We start from the raw sequence: 27325 nt of genomic DNA, 5'->3' as shown, positions 1-27325 counted from the left end.
ATTAACTGAAAGATGATCTAATCACTATTTATATGCCACATACGAGTCTGTTTCTACAGTCACAAACTTTTGTATCACTCTGCATTGTTTTGTAGCAAAATGTCTTATTCAGGTGTTCAAAAACGTGCATGGTTTGAAATAAAACAAATGTACCTGCATTTTTTTATTTGAATAGTTGTTTGCAAAAGTTAAATTGAAGCAATGCCTTCTGGGAATTTCAAGACTGAATCGAGCGGACCGTCTGAGTGTGGTTGTTGGAAGTTGGAGGTTGGAAGTTGGAAATTGACTGAGCTTAAGCTGGAAAAAAAAATGAATCGAGGTATCAAGCGACACAAGGGGGGAGCGGGGAAAAGAGAGAAATCTCAGAGAGCACTGTTGGTTGACGGTGAAAAAATGCTGCAAACCGACTGATTTGTTTTTAAAATCAAGTGCAGCTTCAGCTAGCACTAGTGCTAATACTGCTAGCACCAGCACACCAGGGAGAAAGAAAGGACAGTGAGGAATATGAGCAAGAGGAGGATGAAGAGGTAGACATGGATAACTGCGTGATGGTAAGACACGTTTGTATTATGGAGCGGCTGATGATTTATTAATGTGTTTTACGTATTGGGGTGTAGTTGTTTATAGCTTGGGAATTTATGTTTACAATCACCAGGGCTATCAAAAGGGCCTGTTCTTTACGTGCGTTAAAAGTTGTGCGTGGGCGTGCGCATGCACAACCTAACCTTCTCTGCCTGTGTGGGCCTTTTTAGAGTCCCTTTGCCTGTACCTACCTACTTCTTCTAATTAGTTACTTTGATGAACTGAAGGTCCATCTATCCAGTAGACTGAAAGAGGAGTTGACCTGTCTCCCTGCTCATCTCCCATACATCACCTAACTCGGCTGCTATCACTCCTTAGGTCTTATACCCCAGAATGGCCCACGTGGTCTCTCTGATTTATGTTGGCCTTCTGCTAACCTTTAACACACACACATACACACACACACACACACACACACACACAGCTAAATAATAACTCCGGGACCCCTGGACCTGTAAGCCCCACACCACCTACATTCCTTAACTCACACAAGGAAAAGTATTCCGTCATAGTTAAATCTAAACTAAGTGAAATCAAAGATTAGAATGTGTTGCAGTCCAGATACCTCAGTTTCAATACAAAACACAGAATATCTAAAATACACAGAATATCTAAAATCTCTGTAGTTTCAAGTCTCAGATTCAAACATTACATTTGGGTTTGATCCAGTCCTTTTTAATGTAAACAGAAGAGGTCTCATTATGATTAAAGTGTGCATTTCTGCACAGTCCAGTGTTTGAGCAGTGGAAGGTACACAAATAAAGAATAAATAAAACATGAAGGTTGTGAGAATACATGCATGTGAATTAAAAACTCTATGGAGTAACAATGGAGTGTTAAATCAATATTAAACAATTTGATTCATTCTCAGCCTGTTTGATAAACACGGAAGCTTCATCAGCGTCTCCTTTTTACATTCATCATTCATAGGAAAACGTAACTAGTTAATTCTCCCACAGTGGGTGGGAGCTGATGTTGCCGTGTGAGTCTCAGCTGCTTGTCTGGCAGCCATGTTGTGTCCAGTGTCAGAACCCAATGGTCCGGGCTGGTGTCAGTCTGCTCTGGAGAACTGTGTCTGACAACTGCTGAGCTTCAGTTCACATTTCCTTCAACCTTCAAAAGATACATAGTTATGTCTCAAGATCAACAATATAACACATGATAATATTTTGTTGCATGTGTAGAGTCCAGTGACCTGATTAACTGTGATGTTCCTGGACTCTGGGAGAAATGGAGAGACACTAGAAACACTTATTTTACACGTTGCTTACACGTTAATGTTAATATCTTATAATGTTAACACTATATCCATTCAGAAAGAGATGACTTGAGAATGGAATGAATCTTTTTTGCTCTTTTCAACCATACTTGTGTTAGAAACATTGTAGTTTCACAGTTTGACCAATAAAAATCCTGAAATTATGGACTCTTTCACTGATTGACTCTGTCATTTGCCTTGTGGAGCAAACAAATTGTGTTCAAATTTAACTTCTACATGACAACTTACTGTAGAGGAGGAAGGCTGGCCCACAGCAGCTCCACTTCTTTCCAACTAGGAAGGGAAATGACAGGTGATGACATCACTATTATCCTGCAGATGATCATTATTATTATTATTATTATTATTATTATTATTATTATTATTAAATTATTCATCTACATAAAGATGTTATCAATGTAAAAAGTAATCCATTAAAAAAGTCCTCTTTGCAAATGTGTTTTATTTCATTTCAATATAGAAAGATAAACATTCACATTATTGGACTCCAGATCCTTGATCAAAGTCTGCAGGTTGTTCTCCATCTCCTGAATCTCCTCCTGGAGCTGCTGGACTTCAGTTTGTTTGTCCTCAATCTGTGAAGGAGAAAAAGATGAGACACAACATGAGTCACACTTTTTATTATTAATGCATATTTAACTGAATTACAATGTGGTAACAGTGAAAGAGAAACAGTCAAACCTGTGTAATGGTTTTATTTCTACATCTTATTGAAGCTTCTGTTTAAAGACCAACAAGTCTGAAGTAAGTAACCATTTCATTGACACAACTATGATGACTAGTGCAAAGCTTGTGCATTGCTCAAGGGCACCTCAGTGGTGGTGATGAGTAGAGCAACACTGCCTTTAACCTTCCCCACCCAGACTGATCCTGCTGGACCGGGGATTTGATCAGACACCCTGCTTCTCTCACCTTTAGGACACCACTGCTAGACTGGAAATAGTTTTTAACAGTAATTTGTAACGATTTTAGAAGGGAAAGACGAATGATGTTGTCCTGCTGATAGGCATCAGACCAGGACACATTTTTCTGTGGGACAAGTGATGACATATTTTGTCATTTATGAAAAGCAGCAGCTGGTTTTTCTTAGCATATCGTATAATGGAGTAGACACTGTATCCGTTTATGCATAAGCAGCGCTATCAAGAGGCTAGGGGAAGCTTAGCTTCCACAAAATTGTCGCAGAAATTTTTTTATTTAATTTTTTTATTTAATATTTCAAATTTTATTTTAAGACGTGGTTAGAGAGACATAAAAACACACACTTCCAAGGTATTATTTATTATTATTATTTTTAAATTATTATATGAAAGATTGTATTTGATAGGCTCAGTCTACCTGTGTCATTCCGTATGTAAGTAGCATAGAAGTTAACGGTTTTGCTTCGCTAGTAGACGCATAAAGAGAAAGCAGCCTGAGAAAAGCGACATTGGATAAAATGACCGATTGGACCCTTCAAATGAGACCCCTCCAGAGCTACCTCCCCCGCGGCACCGGCCTCGGTGCAGACACCCGCAGCCTCTCTGTAGACGCCGGCCGTCCTCCAGACACCTGTTGCGCCGGGTCTGCAACTGGATGAAGAAAACGATGGCCCAGCAGAAACTGTCCTCTCGTTCGCTTCTCTAACGTAACATTACTAAGAAGCTTAACCTGAGGAAATTGTTGACAAATACGACACAAATGCTGATTGTTGCTTCATTAAGTTAAGAAAATTAATTGATTAGGCTATTACCATAAAATACCAAATAATAGCTGCAGCGTTTATTTGTTTCAATTACTTAACAGACCAGGCGTTTATTTGGACCAGGAATTCCAGCAATTCGGGTCAGGGGTTTAATTCCTTCCTCTCAGAATTCTGTGATGAAAATGTTACAAATTTGGCTAGCTTCTCTGTGAATTCTCTGGCATCCTTCTGGGCAGTAAAGTTAGTTGTGCGTCTTCTGCAAGTGAAGTTGTTGCAGCGGAGGGAAGGATTCAGCCAACCAGCACTCGCTGCAAACTCCTCATCTCTGCTGTCACTCAAGGTGGCGTACATTTGTTTCTCCCTGATCATTTTGCGGGACACTCTCTCGTGGCGTGCCCGTTTGCTGATGACTCATCCCTGCATGTTTATCTCAGGCTCCTCGCTAGCCTTCTTCCTCCCTCCAGCAGGCAGCCTGGCCCTGCTGCTTTTCTCCTCAGACAGACGCTCAAGCTCCGTATGATTTTTTCTCCAATCTCTCACTCTCTTGGGGTCGACAGAGAAATCACTAGCGGCTGCTCCTGAGTTTTCTTCTGAATATTTTACGACAGAAAGTTTGAATTTCAAGCTGTACTTTTTATTGTTTTGCTGCACCGGAGCCATGGCGATCATCAGTGTGATACTGACTGACAGAAAGCAGCACAATATGTGAAAAAGGAGAAGAAGAACAACGTGAAGTGTCAGTGGTCACGTCTTCTTCCTTAATTTAAAAAAAATAAATAAATTAGACTCTGTATTTATTTGGAACCGGCGGTTAGTTACCAAAATATACACCTGCACCCGGCGTTTAAAGGGACCCTGCAGTTAATTTAAACCCGGCTATTATTTGGTAATTTACTGTAATAAATAATTACTTCTGGGCTACAACAGCAAAATTAATAGATGATTAATGGAATTATTGAGCCGCAACATCTCAGTTTGATGGCCTATGTATCTTCCTGACTGAGTTTAAAGGTTGTTGTTTTTTTGTTTTTTTTTACGTAGCTTCCCCATATGACTTTGACCCTTTTCAGCCTGTTTTTTACTTGAGGAAAATAGATAAAAAATATAACCTCTTTGGTGAACAACAGATATTTTCATCTACAGTCAAGTTTATATGCAGCATGTTACTAAATAGAACTACAAAAAGTTGACATGTACATAGATTAAACAGCAGAAATGATGACATGTCTCGATAGAAAATAACATGAACCTCTGTGTTCTTGTTCTCCAGCTGTTTCTTCTGACTCAAGTTCTCCTCCCTCTCCTTCTCTTCATGGAGCTGCTGCAGTTCAGATTCTTTCTTTCTAAGCTGGAAGGACAGAGAGAAGGTTAAGACACAATGACAGACATGTTCAGTTGTTAACATTTCAAATGTAACTTAACAAATTGTTGATCATCCATTTGGAAGGCCTTTGTCTTTAATAGACCTGCACAAACTCCTGAACGTTAGACATTGTTACACTGTGGATGTCATGAAGAGTGTGACTCAGACTGAAATCAAAGATGAACCTCAGTCTTCTTGAACTCTAACTCGTCTTTCAGGGTCTTCAGTGATTTCTCAGCTGCCTCCCTCCTCTGCTGCTCCTCCTGGAGAGAGAGAACAGAGAGAAGACCAACACATTTTATAATGGAAGGTAAGTGATGATCCCACAGAGTGACACATGCATGTGTACCTCAGGACTTATTATTGCAGCTTTTACCTCGTTTAAAACCTCCATTTGCACATTTTCTTGTGTCCTGAGTGGCTGTGTCTCTGTTTCTTCTCCAGTTACAACCCGTTCTTCACTTCTGTTACTCTGAGAATGGTTCTCATTCTCTCCTGCAATAGTTTGATCCCTGTGGCTTCTCTTGGTCCCTGTGTAAAAACAAAGGCAGTAAAACAAAGTACAAAATACATTACCTTGCGTTTTAGAGAGATATTTCAGCAAATGACACATATGGTTAAAGATGCTCTAAAGATAAGAAACATGTCACTTTCACTGATTGGAAATACAAGTAGAAAAGCCAATACATTTAATAGAACACCATGACCTGTAAAATAATGATTTTTTGATTTTAAGAAATTACACAAATCAGCATTTCCCATAAAATGAGTGAGAATAACTTAACTGAATTGAAATTAATTTCTGACTTACTGTATTTCCACACAAAAAAGCCAAGAATCAGAATAACCAGGATGCAAACAACCAAACCAGCAGCCAGACCAATTGTGGTAGAAGAAGAACTGGATTGGATGTCAAAGAAATCATCTAAAAAGATAAAACACAGAATAACATATCAACATTTGACCCCAGCTTTTTTAAATTGTGATCATGTCAAATTCAAAGAGTTTACCTGCTATATAGATCTGTGCCTCTCTGATCTGGTTGGTGCTGTTCTGTTGGACTCTACAGGTGAAGCTGTTGCTGTGTCTCTTCTCCACAGTCACTCTGCTGCTGACAGTATAGAGGCTGTCAGAGCCTCTGTCTGTCTCTGTATCTTCAGCAGGGAGGAGGTTTCCCTCACCGTCCAGCCAGATGACCCAAGGTTCTGCCTGCAGGCCTTTAGACTCACAATTTAAATTCACTCCTCCACTTCTATCAATCCCTAGTAAACTGATGACAGGGCACGAGATGGCATCTGATGCTAAACAAAAAAAAGTTTAAATCAGTTGAGCAATAATCAACGAATCACAAAATTATAAAAAACAAGGAAACAACTTGATGGCATCTGATGCTAAACAAAAAAAATGTTAAAACACTTGATATATATGTATAAACTATAGGATAATTCATCAAATTCAAAACATTTATTTATTGTTCATCCAGTTCAAAAGTACATACATAGTTCAATAGAATTTTTAAAGAGTGTATTTGTGCACAAGTTACCTTTACAAATGTGCATCAGGAAAAGAAAGGAAACCAAGACACTGAGTGAAGGCTGAAGGGACAGTCTGTCTATGAGGAGAGGCATCTTAAAGTTCTGTAAAGGAAGCAGATGACACAGTGTAAAGAAAGCAATGCATTTGGGTTGGAGTCCAGACAAATACCAGCTTGTCCAGTCAAAGATTGTCATTACTCAACTTGATCAGGCTCAAGACTTTGGCATTTGTCTTATCTTTTCTGATTTTCTACTTGCGACGACTTTACCTACCTCCCTATCACCCAGGCAACCCAATCACCAGAATAAATGTTTGCAAAGAACGCTTAACAGTGGCGGCTGGTGACTGAAAAAATTGGGGAGGACAGGAGGAAAACCAGTCCACGGTGTCATGTTATTTTATACAATTCAACTACTTATCCCTACTTTCTTATATTCAATGAAAATTAAGCAATAAAACAATGACTTACAAGACTTCTTTAAAAAAACTTTTCATTAAATGGCTGATATACAAGACAAAAAAATTATCAAATTTGTATCATTTCCGGGATTCAGACCCCAGTCACCTGTATGACAAGCAACTGCGCTACCCCGTGTACTACCTTAGCACTCAACATTCAAATTTCATGACAGTGACTTCGTTGCTACTCTGTATTGTGTGCGCTGTAACTGTGTTGCTGTCCCGGTCGTGCCGATAACGTTATGTCCTCCAGCACGACGAACGAAAGAAACGAAAACTATGAATTATGTTTCTGACTGCTTCTCTCTGATTTCTCCAAAGTTTTTTTTCTTTCAGAAATGTGCTTATATTTCCTTTGAAACCGATTCCAATATCGCTGAAAACTCCATATTTCTTGCCCGAGCATGGCTGCCAGTGAAAGCTGTAAAATAAATAGAAGGATTTTTGTTTACGGTTGTATAAATAAATCCGGCGAAACACAGAAGTAAAGCAGAGCCGCCATTACTGCGGTGCTTTGCTGCTAAGGAAGTACCGTGTTGGTCCCGTAGCGGTTGTAGAAGACGTTAGCTGTAGATATGAAAATGTTCTTCTATTTCTTTTTCTTTTTTAAAAGAACATGTTGTGAGACCAGGCGGCAATTTGGGACAGGCGATTAATTCCTTCCTTTCAAAAATCCGGATGAAAATGTCACAAACTTCTCCAGCTTCTTGGTGAATTCTCTGGCATCCTGCTGGACAATAGTTGTCTTCTGCAAGTGAAGTTGTTGCGGCGGAGGAAACGATTCAGCCAACCAGCACTCGCTGCAAACTCCTCCTCTCTGCTGTCACTCACGGTGGCGGACATTTGTTTTCTCCATCGCCCTGATCATTTTGCGGGACACTCTCTCCTGTCGTGCCCGTTTGCTGATAACTCATCCCCGCATGTTTATCTCAGGCTCCTCGCTAGCCTTCTTCCTCCCTCCAGCAGGCAGCCTGGCCCTGCTGCTGTCCTCCTCGGACAGACGCTGAAGCTCAGTTTCTCTCACTCTCTAGTGGTCGACAGAGAAACATCTAGCGGCTGCTTCTCCCGAGTTTTCCTCTGCATATTTTACGACAGAAAGTTTGAATTTGAAGTTGTACTTTTTATTTTTTCCTGCACCGGAGCCATGGTGATCATCAATGTGATACTGACTGACAGAAAGCAGCACAACACCAGTAGTGAAAACGGCGAAGAAGAAATAACGTGCAGTGTCAGTGGTCACGTCTCCTTCTTTAATTAAAAAAAAATATATAATAATTAGACCCGACATTTATTTGGAACCGGCGGTTATTTATCAAAATATACACCTGAATCCGGCAATTAAAGTCATCTGACGTTTTCACGAGCAGGATGCTTTCATTGAAAATCCATTAGAGGGCACCGGCAGGTCACAGTCCGCAGCCACGCAGTAATGGCGGCAGGCAAGATGGCGGCGCCCATAGATTTCGCTCCGGATTTGTTTATAAATGTGAGAATAAAATTTAGGAACTGTTATTGGACCAACCTGCTGTCAATCTTGTATTCTGGTTGCTGATTGGTAAGGGAGGACGTCCTCCCTTAGTGCGTCATTTTACGTGTCTTAGCCAATCATAGATCAGCATGAAAAAATCTTAAATGCATTGAGTGAATGGAAGGAGATCCCTCCCACGGAGGACAGAAGCCCTCCGTCCTCCTCTAGCCCCCACCTTCCTGCTCCCTGCTCCTCTCACAGACTGCTCTGTCTCCTCCGTCTGCAGCTGTCGCTGTTCAACCGTTTTAAATGGATTTTCTTCCAAAGAAGAAACTTTTTTATGATATAATATATAGTAATTTATAAATGATACTGAGATTTGGTAATGATTTATTTCAACCAGTTACGCTTTCCTCTGACGCTTAAATATGTTAAAAAGTTTTTATGTTGCAAATTAACACCTCTTTTGGTTGAATTCCCAGTTGTGTATTGGAACACAGTGTGCTTATGGTCTGGTCCTCGGTCAGGGTTTGGAAAAAATCATGTTGTGGAGTAGCTGGTTCTGTTGCCAAAAACACAGTTGGATAATGACCTGAGGTTTTCTTAAAGATGTCTGGCTTTGTTGCTTCTAACACTGCTAAAAGATGTCCCAGTGCAGATCTACCAACCTTGAAGAAATTTTACGAGTACACGAGTTCACTGCAGTTACACACAGATTGTTGTGGCTCAGAAGCAGAATCAACTTCATAGATCTGAACTTGCATAGAAACTGAAACGGGCAAACTGCGAAATGCACCAAAATGCAATTCATACAAGCGTACTTGAGTGTCAAAATGTGTACCCAGTATGCAAAATGCTTACAAGTTCGCAGGTCTGCCAGTGTGGTGTTGAAAATATGCAGTGGTTTCCTGCTTACAGATATCAACACCTCATCTTAAGTAGTAGCCTTGTCAAAAATATGTAACCTGAAATTACTGGATATTTTTGGTTTCATGCTTGGTTTAGCACTTACAGATATTGAGACACCATCTTGAACAGTGGTCCCTAGCCAAAAGTATCCAGAATATTGAAACACAGTCTTGAACAGTGGTCTCTAATCAAAACCATCTGGAGGTTTAGTGCTTACAAACGTGGAAATAACAATATTCAATAGTTTCACACTTGGAAAAGATGAAATGCAGGCTTGAACAGTGGTCTCTACTTCATCATAATGATATACTGTTTACCCCTTTATTTCACTGACTCATTTCATCTGTTTATCGACTGTTGAACAATAATAATACAAGTCTTACTCTTCCTTTCAGTGTTCTTTTAGTTTTTAAACAGAGGCCTACATCTGTGAGAATACCTGGACAGTGTGCCCGTGTTATGGAGTCATACTTTCACTTTGGTCAGTAGACATTCCTATAGCTATACGTTACCCGATCTATAGTGCATTGAGCAACAAATATAGTGTTACACTTTCATGATTGTTCCAAACAACAAAGGAAACGCTTAACTGTAGTGCATTTCTTAAAGCTGCCAGATTCAATGAATAGTTCAGACTACACTTGAACACTTTGTGTGACTCAAAGCCCGACTGAGAAGACGAGTTTAAAGATGATAAACACTCTCAGTAACTCCCGGTTAGGTGTTAAAACAAACAAGTGACAGCTATGAAGGCAGACACACTGACAAAAAGTAGTTAAACTTCATGTACATTAGGCAGAAATGAATCAGACGCACCTGTGTCACGCTGTCAGTCACCTCGACAGACTTTGTGTTCAGAGTCCGTCAATCATTGACAACTTTCTTTTCCTACAATCTGCCCCACCTAACAACATAACAAATATTTGCCCATAAGTGTGTTAAGGGTGTAAGTGTTGGAACTTACAGCCTTAAAACCACATCAATACAAAATCCTTCATGTTTACCTGATTAACAGATAAAGAGAATATTAGCAGGAGCTGACAGAACAGAAAGACCACCACATGTTACAGATCACTTACCAAATCAGATCCAAATCTGGCAAAGTATCAATGTTTCAACACAGTAAGGTGATCTTTTTTTATAATGAAGGAGACGGTAGGCAATGAAGTAAGCGTTACTGAATAATCAGGAAGTCCCCTGCATTGCATCATGGGTACTGTAGTGTTTACAGCCACACCTCCTGTTTTTAACTCAGCAATACTTTTCAAAACAAGACTTTCAACTTTAGCAACAAGCCAACACATTTCCAACATCAGCCTCTCTTTAATCTCAGCTCAGCTCAGTCCTTTTGTTCTCTTGAACACTTGTAACATCATACTGTGTGCCACATCTGTCTTGTCTTGTTTCGTTTTCCATGTTGTGTTTTTCCAAACCAGTTTCGCCCGTCCTTCTTCCCTCTCACCTGTCACCTCAATAGAGCGTGTGTTAGTGGGCGTGGCTTGCAGGTTCCTGCTGCAGCAGAGAGCAACACCTGACATTCATCAGCTCATCACTTCCTGCTATATGATCCTCATCTCTCCACCACATCTGGTGACTCTCAGCTACAGTATCTCTTGCTGTGATCTCTCAGGTGATCAGCTCCATTGCGCTCACCTGCTCACCTGTGATTCCTGCTTCCTTTCTCGTCTCCTTGTCTTTGTCCTTCAACTTTTCTGTGAAATTATATCCAACCAAAACCTCAAATGTAAATCACATTTCTCATTGCTTTTCACTGATACATCAAGTCTCTCAGGAGCACTTGGAACTCTGCCTGATCTGGTGACTGCTGACAGCTCAGGGGAGTTTCCTGCGACCGTCGCCTCGCAACTCAAAGTGCCGCCGGCGATCTCAGCCATCAATGACAATAACAGTGTTTCTTTGCTGTCATAGCAATGAAGGAACAAAACATCTGGCTTCATCATTAGATCACACCTCTCAGATCGTATACTGACTTAATGCTGACTCTGCAGGAGTGACTCTTTTCTGATCAAAACCTGATAAATGTTCAGATGTCTTTCAGTTACTGGTCACGGTGGAGTCCACCACGTCAACCATCCCCTCTTGTGTGAGATACAAGTAGAAGAAGACGGGGACAGTAGGCGGCACCATTTGTTAACTTAACTTAATTTTCTCAAAAAGCTTTCAGGTCATTTCTGCTTTTTAATTTTTAGGATTGTCTTTAGTCTTAACTGATGAGTTACATTTACATGAATGTGTTATTCATGGTTGTAATCATCCACAGTGACACGTATACAAATAAACTTCATTAATATCACTGTGATATTGTCTGTTCATGTTGTTCTAGTGTCTTATGGTTTTTAGGTGATTTGATGAACTCTGGCACTCTGAAACTAGTTCTGAAGACCGTGCAGCTGCTCTCACGGGATCTGTGATGGATATTTATAATGAACGCGAATCCTCCTGCAAAATCCACTGATGTTCACTGAGATTTATGATCAGCTTCCCTTCAATAAATAGGAACAATGTAGACTTCCAGCAGCTGCAGCAACTGTCTAAGTAGGTATTTGCAAAAATCTGATAACACACAGAATCATCTTGTATTTGAAAATGAATAAATCTGAAAAATGAGTGATCGGTTTCAGTAACAAATGTCTCTCCACACAGCTAACTACAGACTATACAAATAATGTAGAAATATCACTGTAAATACAAAATACATCCATTTCTGTATTGTAAAAACATACACTGAAGTTGATATTTCATAAGCATCAGCACCTGGAATTCCAGGACTGAACTCAAACACATATCAAATACAAACGTTTTCTCTCATTATGCAGAAAAATGCATCAGGTCATTTTAAATTGAAAAGTTGAACAAACAATGCAAAACATAAAAAACATGAATGACATAACTACTGTAAATGTATATTTGTGTTTCAGGACATGAAGTTTTAATGAAAATGTTCAGTCCAGTAAAAAAGCTCAAACTTTTTGAGTTATGTGGGTTCACATTTTCATTTTGAGTTTGCAGCAGATCAATATTTGAGATTTCACAATAACATTTAACTTCAACAATAAGAAGGGCTTTGTCAGGGAAATGTTTGCGGGGTTGTCTGCATTTATATGTTCTGCATAAAACAACACAGAACGGACAGACAGGGCAAAGTATCTTCCTGCACCCAGGAAACAATACACACCAGAACAGTTATTCAAAATAAGCCAATTAATTGGTGCGCAGGTGGCGAGTGGTTGGAGTGCATGCCACAAACAGCGGACCTTGGTTCGAATCCCGGCCAGTGGACCTTTGCTGCATGTCACACCCCTTCTCTCTCCCATTTAAATTATCTGTCCACTGTCTAAATAAAGGTGTCTATGCCTAAAAAAAATCTTTAAAAAAAAATGTGCCACTTAATACCTTAATACCATACATGCTAGTGTAGATGTGTAAATGAAATACTGATATTGTGTTAATAACATTCTGATGATAGTATAATCCAGCTCCTCTTAAATCAGTTCTGTTACTTTCTGTTGTTGCTTTGTGATGGTAGGTGGCAGCAAAGCACCTTAACACTGGTTGCTAAACGCCATGCAACAGAAGAAGACAAAGCTTCAGTAACAGTAACTATTAGCTGCTGCTCATGAATCTAACAGCACTGTACAAAACCATGCTGAAACAACATTTATGGTTACATAGACTCTCTCTCCACCTCCATACACTGACAGAACAAATGATATTCATCTGACAAAACAAAACAAAACAAAACAAAACAAAACACACAATTAATGAAGTTAAGATCAATTTGACTGAGAACCTTTTTTCTTCTAAATAGGGATGGGTAACTTTCACATTTGAACCGATACGGTATCGATACTCGGTACCTGCGAACCTGTACCGGTATATATCGGTACCTATTTTCAGTACTTTTTTGCGTATATGTGTGGTAATTAAGGTTATTTTCTATATAAAAAAAAATTGTCAAAACTTCTGAATTTTTAATATTTGTTTTAGTGTCTATCCATGGTCACATTATGCTTGATTTTTGATGATCTAAGTACTAATAATAACAATCATGGCGACAAAAAATTAACAAAGGCTGCAAATCAAGATAAGAAACTGCAGCAGCAGTGAGCCTGCTTTCTTTTTTTCAGCAGAATAGAGATATACTCCATGAAAGAACATTATAACATATGATATTGTATAAAATAACATTTAATTATAGTAAAAAAAGAGTAAAGTTGCAGTGGGCTACTATTATAAATATGCACCATATATAGTTTTAATAATTATTATTATTATTTGTAGTAATAGTAGTAGTAGTAGTATTAGTAATAGTAGTACTATTTTTCTGCATATTCTTGAATTTGAATGGGAGAATCTGAAACGCTGCAGTTTCTCGTTGGGCATCAATGAAGTATTTCTGATTCTGATTCATATATTATGAAGTCAGTTATTTAAACTTAAATTTAATTAAACAAGTTGACAGTATGGTAGAAAGATGTCACATTTACATGTCAGGATCTGGTTATTATAGACACAGATTAAATATTTAACTGTCATGTATCATCACAGTAATAGTGTTACATATATTAGCAGCTATAAATACTTGTAAAAACATTATAAAAATACCTATTGTGGTTTGGTGCGGACCTGTAGACTGAACATATAAGAAGTAGTTCATGTTTATAATCATCAGAGAACGTTACGTTGTTTTTGGTTCGTATCTGTTTCCTGTACGTGTGTGAATGTGTAAATGAGAGGCATTAACTTATAGCACTTTGTAGAAGTGATCTTTATAAAGTTCACTTCATTGACTTGTATTAGTTCACGGGGCTGAGCTGCCTCCTCCAATATGGCGCCGACGTTGATGTACGGTCCAGCGCTCAATGAGGCGTCTATGTATATATGTCTATGGTGCGACCCACAGCTGGGGAGTTTCAAAACCAGGAAACAGCTGATCACAGCAGTCCATCACTTCATCCGCGGACGTCAAGATGAGCAATTGGACAGCCGCTGGAGATAGGAGGAGATACTAGCGTCTCCTCGGCCTCTGTAGCTGCCTTCGTTGTCGGCTTGTTGTTGTAGCGGCAAGCTGCTACCGGTCGCTGCTTTAAAATTAAAAGCCCCCCGCTAAGAACCCAGTTCTAAACTCCAATGGGATGCAATGTAAAGCTCTTATTTTGAAGACAAATTCGTTGTCTTTCTGACAGAGAATGCAACTTCCATGTCCCATCCATTCCCCCCCCCCCCCCCCCCAAAAAAACTCTCCGGTTCTACGCGATTCACGTGAATGACCCAATTGACAAAGAAAATGCCGATTGTCGCAGAAAAGACAAGTTTGCAGGCATCACGTAATCACGCTCTTCTGCGTCCACTGCCGTCGCTGCGACTTCTGCTCTTGCTGGCGCCCGTGAAGGTGCGTTCAGGTACCGAAATGTGGTACCGATTGACTATCGTGAATCAATACTCGGTATTTCGGGGGGAATTCAGTCGGTACTAATAAAAGTACCAAATTCGGTACCCATCCCTACTTCTAAAAGTCTATATATTGTGATAATATTGTTACAAAAGAAAGTGAAATGAAAGCAGTTAAATCAATAAACAGTGCTTCAGATATAAAACAAAGAATACACAGAGGGAACCTCAGTATCATGTTCCGTCTGCAGGCTTCTTCACATCTTTCTCAGGATTCTCCTTGAACTTCTCTGAGCTGGAAAAGAGAGATGAACAGAGACAACATGAGAAACATTTTGTTTTTCCAGGGCTTCATTTAGTTTAGTTTGGTTGAAGGAAAAATAAGTTCTGATTGGCTGGAGGTTGTTATTCATCAACTTTTAATGTGCAAATAGTTTGGCTCAGGTTGAACTAACATTCATACTGTTATTACAAAAGTACATTGAAAAAATCTTATTTTTATGATATTGATAGTAGAAACACATTCCCTGTTACACTTGTTGGTGCTACAGTGGAACTTTAGTCCAGTTTCAGATATTTGATGTTTTAAATTTGCCCTCATGGTTTGATCATCTGAGTAAAAGTAAAAAGATGAACCTCATCACCTCTCTCTTATTAAGTCAATGTGATCAGTACATTAACGTCTGAACAAGTTCTCAGCAGTGATGAACTGAATGATGTGAAAGTCTGTTCATGCACAGATAGTTTGGTTCATGTTTTGGATCAGTGTGCAGCAGATCATCTCCTGAGGGAAATATCTGTCTCTGTGTTCACCAGTTAGTCTCTAACTGTGTCTGTCTGCTGTTTGCTGCTGAGCAGGTGGTGAACAGTGGCTCTTTATGCATTCTGCTCTTAAACAGCTGAAAACTACATCTGATATTGTTGTATTGTTGATAATATTCTGGTGTTGGTGTAAACTAACTTGTGATTGTAAAGATGTAATGTATGGTCATGGATCAGTAGTGAGAATGTGTGGATCAACACAGGAGGAGCAGCTCCTCAGGTCCAGACTCTGCTGTCCACTTCATCTGAAGGAGAACAATCCTTCCTCTGAGGACAACAATGTCAACATGTTGTCCACAGAAGACAGACGCTTTGAAAGAGGAGGGAAACAATCCATCTGTGTCCAACTGGAGCCACCAGTAATGATGTGTAACTATATGTTAATGTGCACACAATGAATTACACCTTCATTATAAACCAGTTTACATATTCCATATCAGCTGATCCACCTTTCCGTTCCGTTTCCTTTCCGCAGGATGTTGCCGCTTTTTTCCCCCTTTTTTCTTTACTGGGGCCAAATCCAGTTTACTCGATGGGCGTAGGTCAGGGTACACCCTGAATTAGTTGCCAGCTCATTGCAGGACCCTTACTGATGGCAGTGGCTGCCTCACAAGGTGCCAACTGCACATCAGGAGCAACTTTGGGGTTCAGTATCTTGCTCAAGGATACTTCGGCATGTAGCTCAGTCCCACCCGGGGGAGCCGGGATTCGAACCAGCGATCTTCTAATCACTAGTCAACCAGCTCTACCCACTCTACTTTCTTTCTTCTTTCTTCCGAGGAAGTCATACTTCCCAAGGGCGAAAATTCACCAAACTTTACAGAAATGTCCAGCCCCATGCCAGATTTACTTAATTCCAAGGACATGTCAATATTCCTCCTGGGGGGGTTAAATTTTAAAAACTTTAAAAATACCTACAAAATCAACAGTACATGCTACTGTTTTGAAACATTCACCAAACTGTAGCCCCAATACTGCTGAAACGTTAGTCCACTTAAACTCATTACAAATTATGAAGTCCATCACTCAGTTTTTTTCAAAACCCTTCAAAACTTATGTCTCCTCCCACAATTTTGCTCAATTGTCACCAAACTTGCTAGAGAGCATCTTCAGACCGTCCTCCACAAAACTTGTTTCTCGGATATTTGATTGATCAAAAATTAAGCCTACAGTGCATCAACATGTTTGACTGTAAACGGTACTGTAAACATATACTATCAAATTCTTTTCAATCTTCCTGATTCCTGGAGTCATGGTCGGTGAAGTTTGGCAACTATCAGAATTTTATCTCAAAAACTGAATTTTTTAGAAAATTTTGAATTCTGCTCTCATGGGAACAACTGGAGTCAATGTAAGAGTGGCATTTTTAAACATCAGATTTTCTCTGGTAACAGAATTTCTGACATTTTGACCATTTTTGAATCTGCCTTGACAACAGCTGCCTGGACAGTGACTCCCTGAGTCGACAAATGAAGCTATACAACCAGTCTCCCTCCAGCCAATTAGCTCAGTGAGTTAGGCGCTGGTTCTTGGTGTTAGGGGTTGTGGGTTCGAGGCCCAGCAAGAGTGAATATGATGATGATGTCAGATGTCCTTGACATAAAACACAAAACAATTGTCCTGATGGTGGCATCCCAGCAAGCCTCTAAATTAATTATAAAAAATAGCTTGTACTGGATACGAGTGAAAACTAACTAAATTTTTCACAAAGGTCCAGTCTCATGCCAGATTACCTCAGCTGTAAACCCAAGCCAATAGTCCTGATGGTGGCGTTACAGCAAGCGTCTAAAGTTAAAACTTTGAAAATTCATAACAAGTCAACCTGCTAGAACTTCACACGTTCATCAAACTGTAGCCCCAATACTAAAGAAACTTTTGTACATTTAAACCTATTAAAAAATATGAAGTCCATAACATGTTTTTTTTTACTGCAAAACTTATAAAAACCTATCTCCTCCCACAATTTTTGCCTACAGTGCATGAAAATGTTTGACTGTGAACACTACTGTAAACATATACCTGCAAATTGATAAATAAATCTTCAATGTTCATGAAAAAATTGAACATTTAGAGTCATGGTAGATGATGTTTGACAAATATCAGAATTTCACCTAAAAAAATGACAAAAACAAACAAACAAACATAAAAAAGTCAAAGACAACAATTTATCTCTCTTTGGTTTGGTCCTGATCTTAAACATTCTGGTTTTGGACTTCACTCCTGCTTTGGACACGACCTGATTTATCTGTAGCCTGTTGTGATATTTGTCTTTTCACTTTGATCATAAACTGAACAAATATTAAAGCTGTGAGACATTTAAGAAGTGAGGACAAACAAGACTGGAGACAAATCAGAGTAACATGTGGAAGAGACAAAGAGTTGAGTGGACAAGTCATCTGAATTCATGATCAGATTCACCTCTTTGTTCTTGGACTCCAGCTGATCATTCAGGGTCTCCTCTTCATTCAGAGCTTCCTCTTTATCTCGTCTGTCCTGCAGGAGCCTCCTGAGGGTGTCATCTTTGTTTCTCTCCATCTGAGTGGAGTAAATTAAAGAGAGACATGGAGAAAGACAAGATCAGAGACTTGGTATTTATTATTTTTGTTACACGATCAGTCAAAAGCTCTGATTCATTCTGCAAAAAATGAAATATATTTTGGTTTCTGTGGTACATTCATAGTGATCAAATTAAAGTGATTAACCTCGTCAGTCTTCTCCTGCAGCTCCTGGTTCTTCCTCTGAACTTCTTCCTCAGCTTCCTCTCTCTTCTTCTTCTCCTCCTGGAGCTAAGTGAAGACACAGTGTTTCATTAAGACAACAAGGAAACACAACAACAGTGACAGACAGACAGCTTTGTACAGTTACACACTGGTGTTCATCAGAACCAGCAGATAGAAACACTCAGTGATGAAAACCATCATGGTCTCATTTTGACAGATTTGAAGGAGGATTAAAATGAATCAGGTATGAGGCTGAAAATAAAAGTTCTGTGAAGAATACAAATCCAAACCTCCCTGATCTTCTTCTGCTGTTCCTCCTTAAACCTCTTCTTGGCAACAGGCGGACACTTGTGTTGAAAGAGAAGAACAGGTAACAATTAATGACAGAGTAGAGATGTTCTTTGTTTTCTTCAAAATGGCTTTTTATGTATACTCTCACATTTCATGTGATTTCATATGATATTCATATTCATTTGATTTTATTTGGTTTGACCAGTTAAACTGACGGAGGAGGAAGGAGGAAGAACAGACTGGATCGGACCAGACTGTATCAGACCGGACATCCTCTCTTGTTAAAATATGTTGATGGTTTGAGGTGTCTGGATGGCAACACATTCTGATATTTGAATTTACTTGGTGTAGATTAAATGATGACTAATTGTTCCTCCTCATATGAGTTAAAAAGTGCAGACAGAGGGAAGCTCACAACTCCAGGGGTCCTAAAGTAGTTTTTCAACTGGTGAAGGCTAAAGGTTAGTAGACGGCAGGCCATCATAAATTAATAAAACCTGAAGTTGGCCCCCACCAAATGGTGGGAGATGCCCAAACGTTTATGTTCCCATAGAGGGATGGGGAACCCATTTGGGTCATTTTGGGGACAAGACCTACAGTTGACAGCAGCCAGGTCAGATGAGTTAGGGGAGAAGAGTAGAGAAACAGGTCAACTCCTCTTTTAGGCTATTGGATAATATGCCAAAATAACCAATTAGAAGAAGTGGGTGTTTACTGGGAAAGGGTCTCTAAAGGCCGGTGCAGGGAAAGAAAGGAGGGTGGCACTTGGAAAAACCTCCTAAGAGCAACAGGCTGTGGTTTTGAGGGAGCAGAGGGCAGAGCATTTTTTGGCATAGTTTTGTCCACAGATTTGATACTATCAGAACGCGGCCGCTTCTGATCAGGACTCAAGGCGCTAGATTTTGTTTAAATCTGAATATTGATTACATGTGTTACTGTACGTAAATCATGGAGACTGATAACTATCATTCTTTTTCCATCTGCAAAGGCAAAGTTTACCCACTGATTTCATTTCTCCTATGATGGAGTCACAGTCAACAAGTTAGTCGGTGCATAAAGACATCATGTCCTGACCTCATCACATCCACCAGTCCACATCATACCTCAGACAAGACTACACAAAGAAGTGTGTCCTAAAGCCACCACCCTGTCTGGACTGTCTCTGTCTCCACCTCTGGTCCCAGAGCCAGTGAACCAGCTCCATGAAGGTTTTTACTCTCTGCTCTTTGTGTGACCAAGAATCGTAGAACTGAACTGAACAAAATGATTCAGGTGAACTGTGATTTTCACTCTACAGCAGTCCTGCACACTCAAAACTGGACTTTCACATATTGACTAGCTTGAGCTATGAATATAACACAGGTAGAGATATTTGGAAGTTGAATGTTGTGTTATAGATTGAGAGAGTCTGCAGTGGTTCATGCTGGTGACAGGAAACACATTTTTTCATTTCAGGTCCTAGTTTTGTCTTCAGCCATTTCAAGACCCCTGACACCAAAAGATGGTTACTGTCAACTCCAAGAGAATAAGAAATTCAAATTCTCCAGAGGAACATTTCTTACATTTCTTCCCCTTGCTTTTCTGTCTTATCTCTTGTTTTTCTTCTTCTATTGTTTATTCTCCACTGATTTACTTTTATCCTGATCCCTCTGTCTGCCTGAAGTGTGGCTTCTTTAACAGGGAAACGAGGCTCTGTATTAAAGTATGACCAAATATACTGAATGTCCGATTGTCCCAACATCAATTCAAGTTTGCGCTGTCATAGTTGCTGCAGATCCTGTTTCTGGATGTAAATATATTGTATCCCCCTTACTTATGACTGTTGCTTTTTATTTTTGCTTGCCTTGCCTCCATTGGCTTCCTTACCTTTGTCATGAGCACCTCACTTTCTTGGTTCTTCTCTCCTTCATCAGATTCACCCCTGTGGCTCCTCTTGGTCTCTGAGTACAAATAAAGTCAGTAAGATTAAAGCATAAAAGACATTTACTTGACTTGGGAATGTTCCACAGCAAAAGAGACAGTCAGTCTAAAATCATGTTACAAAGAAAAGACTTGTGGAAATTTGACTGATTGAATTGAACATGGACAAACTACCATTTATCAACATTGTAACCAGTGGAACATCGATATGTTGTTCAAACGAAAGATCATTTCGGGCACTGATTAGCTCAGTTGGTAGAGCAGGCATCCCATGTGCTGAGGCTCTGCAGCGGACCTGGGTTCCACTCCCGGCCTGGATCCCTTTGCTGCGTGTCACTCCCCCTCTCTGTTTCCTGTCACCCTCTTCAGCTGTACTGTCAATAAAGCCATAAGAGGCCAAAAGAAAGATCAATATCACGTTCACTTTTCCACATGAAACTTGTGTAGCTTGACATTGATTAATACATATAGTCAACTTGTGACTTACTGGTTTTCTTTAGTCTCCACACATAAAAGCCAAGAATCAGAATAACCAGGATGCAAACAGCCAAACTAACAGACAAAATAACTGTAGTAGAAGAAGAACTGGACTGAACATCAAAGAAATCCTCTGAAATGATAAAACACAGAATAACATGACAGTTTAAGAAAATGGGACTTCAGATATTTGAAACTAAAAGAGTGATCACATCATGAAAGTAATAACGTGTACCTGGAACATGTATGAGTGTCTCTCTGATCTGGTTGGTGCTGTTCTGTTGGACTCTACAGGTGAAGCTGTTGCTGTGTCTCTTCTCCACAGTCACTCTGCTGCTGACAGTATAGAGGTCATCAGGACCTCTGACTGTCTCTGTACGTCCAGCAGAGAGGAGGTTTCCCTCACCGTCCAGCCAGAACACCTCAGGTTCTGGATACCAGCCTGTAGAGTTACACTGTAGATCCACGGTCATATGGACATCAGGTGAAGAGGCAGCACCTGAAGATGAGACCATTCATTTTGGTTGACTACCAACATTGTTCTGTTGGGGTGAACTCTCTGTTATATTTGCTGTGTTTGTTTGTTGATTTAGTTTACTTGTTTGGTATATTTTGGTTGTCCATTTGAGTTATCGCGACTGAAATATTTGACCTCATATCACATGAACTTAACTTTATTTGGCGTATTCTACAGAGAGATGCTACTGGCCTGAGTAAAGGTGATGTCCTACTGCCAGGTTTTTAATAGTGGGTTCAATGATATTGGTCACTACCAACTGTGGGAACAATCTTCAACGCAACAGCTGAAATACCTGCTCAATCTTTTGGAGCTGAAACAGACTTAATATACAGAACTGTGCAAAAGTTTTAGGCCAGTGTTGGAAAATATTGTAAACTAAGAATGTTTTCAAAAATATAAATGCATTTTTTTATTTTTTTTTTTTAACTAATTTACAAAATGTGCATCATGCAGCACACAAAGGGTTAAATCCTGTCTAACTTCGGCACTGCCTCCCAATTACATCTGTGAGACAGGTGTGTATTTTATTGGCCCTGCTCCATTTTTAGAAATGCAGCCCCAAACGTTGGAGATTTGCTGGATTAATGGTGTCCTCAGTGCTAAGAAATACAGGCTGACATTTATCCATCATGCAATACCATCAGGAACGCGTATGATTGGCCCAAAATTTATTCTGCAGCAGGACAACAACAACAAAAAAATGAAGCTTATCTTGAGGTCACAACTTGTACATTCTCCAACAATAGAGAGATTAAGTTATTAGCTTTATGATTTTCTTTACAAATGAAAGTTAAAATTAACTTCTTCCCACCTACAACAAGCTGAACAATACAGCTTATCCTCATTTCTGGAAGGAAACATCTGTATGGTCCCTCATCAGATATTCTCACTCTGGAGAGTTTCAGTGAAATATTTCCGAGCTTCAGTTCATCACTGAACGCTGATGTTCTTCCCTCGTAAGACGGATGGTTACCCGTCAGTTTAACACCCTGACGCTGCACATGAACATATCTGGGGCTCAGGTCGGGTCTCGTCCACTCGATTGTCTTTCTCAAAGCATTGGTGGCAGGTTCCAGGTAAGCTGGCAGAATGATGTCCTCACCAACTGTTGCCACTATTGCCTCAGATGGACAGCTCACATGATGCTGACCTGAAAAGAAACAAGTGTTTGATTGTTTTATGTGTAGCAAAATGGATGGATGAACAACATCTAAACATTTACTGTACATGTTAACATCAATTTGTCATATTTACCTCCACATGAGTGTATCAGGACCACCAGGACAGTGAAGGCACCAAACTGAAAGTTCAGGGAGCGACTGAGCGTCACTGGAAGCATCCTGTATTTAAAAATCTAAGAAAAATGGAAAACAAGCGGTGTGAAAACTTGATGAATGACGAATGATAACATAGAAATATTCTGTGTGCAGCCTTCTCAAAGGTTTAGTTTGGAGTCCTGTAGAAATTGTCACAGCCGGCTCAAAGCCATGACAAGTAAGGACACAAAAAGTTAAAGCAAGGAAATCATAATTTATTGAAACTAACTCAAAAACCAACATATCAGTGTGAAAACAAAGACAATAAGGAGCATGGAGAGCAGAGAGCAGGATTTCTCCCTTGTCCTCTCTCTCCCCCAGAGCCAAGTGAGGTGTGCTTTTATCGTGCTGGGAACACCGGGACCAGGTCTTCCCAGCAACTAACGACAGCTGAACCCCTCCTGCTGGGCATCTGCAACACAAAGAGGACAAGCAAACAGCCCAACAACACAAGAGGCATGGCCGTCACAAAATAAATACATGTGTAAACATAGGCATTGAATTGCGTATGGACCGTATGGAAGTGTCCACACCAATATTAAGGTTGAAGGAAAAAAAATGTGCATCATGCAGTACACAAAGGGTTAAATCCTTTCCCACTTCGGCACCGCCTACCAATTACGTCTTCGAGACAGGTGCATTTTTTTATCGGCCTAGCTCCCTGTAGGCTGTCCAAGTTGTGTCACTTGCAGGCTTTGCCAGTGTTGACCAGAGGAAGTCTACACTGTTTTCATGCAACACATGTCCGAGGATGTCGGGCAACCGCTAATGAATGCAAAACACTGTCTCCGACCGTTTTCTCACTCTTAATGGTAATTGATTTGTTACGTTGTCAGGTGAGAGAAGAAGCAACCCAGCTGTCCTCTTTATCAGACAGGTGGAGTAGCAGGGTCACAGCAGCAGGTGGACTTGAATAAGGAGATTAATTAATTCAATTTTAAGTGTTAGCTAGTTGTAATATTAAAAGTAGGCCTAGTGAATACTACTGATCTTCTTCGAGATTTGAGTCATGCTGTGTCGCTGCTCATAGCATCACTATTTTATTTATCAGGTGACAGAGGAGCTCCAGCCAGGTTGTAGCTCATATAGGGATGATTCAGGGCTACAGGTAAATTTGACATGGTGCTGTACTTTCTGGGCTTTCCTCCTCCAATGTGTCGGCGTGTAGTTTGATGATAAAAGAATTCTGCGGAGGCAAGGCTGGGTGGAATGATAGAGCAAACTTTATTGAAACAGAATCTTGAGCCCTGCGTCCGGATCAGAAGCGGCCGCTTTCTGATATTATCAAATCTATGGAAAAAGCAATGCCAAAATGCTTCTCCCTCTGCCCTATCAGAACTCCTATCAACCTTCGATCTTAGGAGATCAACCTATCGCTACACCTCTCGTTCTTCCTGTGAGGGCCTTTTTAGAGTCCCTTCTCAAGTACACCCACTTCTTCTGATTGGTCCCTTTGCCAATTTATCCAACAGACTAAAAGAGGAGTTGACCTGTTTCAGGCATCTCCCACCATTTGGCATGCAGGTCAAACTCAGTTAAAGACTTTATGGTCTGTTAACCTTTGACCCCCTCACAGTTGAAAGTCCCCTGGACTTTCACTCATACAATGAACATCAATTAGTCATGACTGAATCTAAACTCTAAAGTAGATAAGAATGTGTTGCCCTCCAGATACCTCAGTGCTATACTAAATGTTTGACTGCACATGTTTGACTGCTTATGTACAGTAGATAATGCATCGTACAAAGTTAATGTCAGGCTGGCATCATGTGTTATTTCATTAGGGTGCTGCAGCAATCTTGCCTGGTTGTAGGCCTAGTTCAGGGAGAGTCACAGGTGAAATTACTGGTGGCTATGTCCCCACCATTGTCAAAATCAAACCTACACCCTTGTGTGTAAACATAAATGGGGGCTGAGGGGTTTTTGCAAAGTGATACATTATAACAATAATCGATGATACATAAAAAATACATTTAAATGGGAAAGATACAGGAAAAAATATAAATGTCATTAAAACAAATACTTGACATCCCTAATGAAATGTTACAGATATATATATATATATATATATATATATATATATATATATATATATACATATACATATATATATATATATATATATGTATATATATATATATATATATATATATATATATATACATATATATATGAGTAGAGAAAAAAGAAAAAAAACTAAACAGCTAAACTAAACAGCAAAAACTAACTTTCTCCCGTTCTGCGATGCTTGAAGCTATCCCCCCGAAAACACACAACCAGCTGTTTTTGAAAGGTCTGCCCAAACTGAATTTGAGTGTTAACATCAAAGATTTTGGGATGTACGACCGGTTTCTGCCCCATGAACAGATTTAGGCTACATTGAAAATCAATGTGTGTGTTTCAAAAACTTTAAATACAATGTAGATGCATTATAAGAATATGTAATGTCCCTGATATATAGAGGAAGGTGGGACAAGTCCATGCATCATGCACGTTTAATCACATCTAGCGGACATAAGCTTTTAGAAAATGTATGGTTCAATCAGCTTTTCCTTATATTAATAGAGAACAAGATGTTGACATACAAAAAGTTTTGACACATTGATTTTTCAATGTAAATCTTCTCATGGGACTGAAATAGGTAGTGCACCCCAAATGTTTCAATTTTAATATTGCAATTCATGTCCAGCACGACCAGCCCTTTCAAAAACTGTCGTTTTTAGTGTTGGTGGGTTTAAATTGTGGTGAAAGTAACTTAAAAGTAATGCAATAGTAGTGTAATGCCTTAACATTCAAAGACAGTAATATTATGATGTAATAAAGTTACTGAAATGACAGTAATAAATAATGCATAACATGTTTGGAGTAACTTGCCAAACACTCTCAAAATGTGTCACCTATCTGTAAAAAGTCTTGGCTTGCCATCTAATTTAGTTTATTAGAAGTAAGTAATGAGAAGTGGAAAAAAGTGAACATTCCCTTTTTCACACTTAAAGCTCTTACAGACGTCAGTGCCTGGTGTGACGTTACACAGACACACTGAACAGTCATTTTCTGACTCTGGCACTTTAGCTCTGGTGTTCACCAGTGTGAGTGACTCCTCTGCTGACAGCCTGTCAACAGAGGAGAGATGCTCTGTGCTGCACAGAGCGCTGTTTGCTTATTCATCAAAGTTTATTAATATTGAATGTGTCATCAGTCCAAATTGCATCAAATTCAACCTTCTCCTCAGCCATCCTCCTATTGCTACCAAGCTGCATGTGTGATGATACACAGGCCACAGACTGTATACACAGTCAGGCGCTAACTTAACAAGGTCATTATTCTTTGGCGTGTTATGGTTTAGCTAACATTAGTAGTTAGCATAAACAAAGTGTTAACGTGCAGCGTTGGCATAAGGTACTCAAAAAGTCTTAACTTACATTTCATGTGACTGGAGAGCGCAAACTCTCCCAATGCACACATCTGCAAATCTTTTTTGCAGACCTTGGATGATGCCACTCTTTGATTCAATCCTCCTCTTAACCATTGTTTGGAATTATAATTTTCAAGCCAACGCTCGTTAAACATAATACAATAATGTCAAGCACTTTCAAGCACTTAAACTGAAATCCAAGCACTTTTCAGACCTTGAAAACACAACAAATGAAATTAAATGAAATTCAAGCACTTTCAAGGATTTCAAGCACCCGTACGAACCCTGCCCTGGTGATACTACGAGCAAAGTTTCATGTTGTGTCGAGCCTTCTTACTGTTTTAAAAATAGAGATTTTGATGCTATCGTAAAAGTGCCCGAAGCACTCCCATTTAAAATGACTTTGAGCAGAAAACAAAATTACGGTAAATCTTAAAAGTGCCTCTTTCGTTGTAATTAAGCTTTTATACAAAGGTTTGACTCATGTACATTAACAAAAAAAAGCCTAGGTTGCATTTTGGCGAGAGTTTCACTTTAATATCCACTTCCCTCCTCTGTGAGCGACAGCTGACCTGCAGCGCCCTCTGCTGGTCGTTCACTCACACGTCACCTACATGTCAACAGGTAAATTCAACTGGAACGAGGCTGGTGTGTGAATCCAAACGTGACTTTGACTTTACTGTCCAACACTTGTACAGTTAGATAAGAGACAGAGCTTACTCAGAGTCGTTCACTGCGTCTTTACACTCAGTCTCACTTTACTTTCACTTTCACTTTCGATCGTGAAAGACATCACCACATCATCACTGGCACAATATCGCCCTATGACACCACATAAGTAAAAGGTGAAGATGAAAGTGATCTTACCTGCAGCCTCTGAACACATACAGTACTCAGTGTGTAACCATGAAAACGTGTCCAGACCTGTTTGTCTCCTGCAGGACTCACTGCACTGTGTGAACGGAGGGGAGGTGGGGAGGGGCTCTGATCTGTGGTCAGCTGCTAGAAACGAGTCAGTGTTGCTTTAAGAACACATGATCAGGATGTTCACTGTGTTCATGAGATAAATGTGAGGAAACAAGAGCAGCTTCAACACAGCAGATCACAGAGAGAGAGAGAGACTTCTGATATCACACTGTAATGTCATCAAGG

At 39.8% G+C, this 27325-nt stretch overlaps 1 protein-coding gene across 3 annotated transcripts; it reads right to left on the bottom strand.

Moving 5' to 3' along the window:
- Positions 1 to 1235: 1235 nt before the first annotated feature.
- LOC115589803 (butyrophilin subfamily 3 member A2-like) lies at positions 1236 to 27258 on the bottom strand. Of its 3 annotated transcripts, XM_030430962.1 has the most exons (11): positions 27041 to 27258; positions 22697 to 22796; positions 22254 to 22592; positions 21158 to 21421; positions 5720 to 5833; positions 5285 to 5439; positions 5094 to 5171; positions 4795 to 4893; positions 2338 to 2436; positions 2090 to 2134; positions 1236 to 1695 (listed from the first exon to the last, which is right to left on the bottom strand). In XM_030430962.1, the coding sequence occupies exons 2-11, from the start codon at positions 22779 to 22781 to the stop codon at positions 1675 to 1677; spliced, it is 1299 nt and encodes a 432-aa protein (XP_030286822.1). In that variant the 5' UTR covers positions 22782 to 22796; positions 27041 to 27258; the 3' UTR covers positions 1236 to 1674. The 3 variants fall into 3 exon arrangements, with proteins under 3 accessions (XP_030286822.1, XP_030286823.1, XP_030286824.1); XM_030430963.1 differs by lacking the exons at positions 21158 to 21421; positions 22254 to 22592; positions 22697 to 22796; positions 27041 to 27258 and adding exons at positions 5919 to 6209; positions 6452 to 6545; positions 10360 to 10495; XM_030430964.1 differs by lacking the exons at positions 21158 to 21421; positions 22254 to 22592; positions 22697 to 22796; positions 27041 to 27258 and adding exons at positions 5919 to 6209; positions 6452 to 6545; positions 10097 to 10154.
- Between the last annotated feature and the right edge of the window lie 67 nt (positions 27259 to 27325).

Source organism: Sparus aurata, chromosome 10, assembly GCF_900880675.1.
Source record: "Sparus aurata chromosome 10, fSpaAur1.1, whole genome shotgun sequence".
In the NCBI taxonomy this organism is placed as follows: domain Eukaryota; kingdom Metazoa; phylum Chordata; class Actinopteri; order Spariformes; family Sparidae; genus Sparus; species Sparus aurata.
Note: the sequence above shows the minus strand (reverse complement) of the source record. Positions and strands in the feature narration are given on the sequence as shown.

Excerpts from the sequence above, each read along its gene's own strand:
- LOC115589803 (XM_030430962.1), bottom strand. The coding sequence starts at position 22,781 with ATGCTTCCAGTGACGCTCAGTCGCTCCCTGAACTTTCAGTTTGGTGCC. Across the intron at positions 22,593-22,696 it reads CCTGATACACTCATGTGGAG|GTCAGCATCATGTGAGCTGT; the intron begins GTAAATATGACA and ends GTTTCTTTTCAG. Across the intron at positions 2,135-2,337 it reads AGGATCTGGAGTCCAATAAT|TTGGAAAGAAGTGGAGCTGC; the intron begins GTGAATGTTTAT and ends TTCCCTTCCTAG.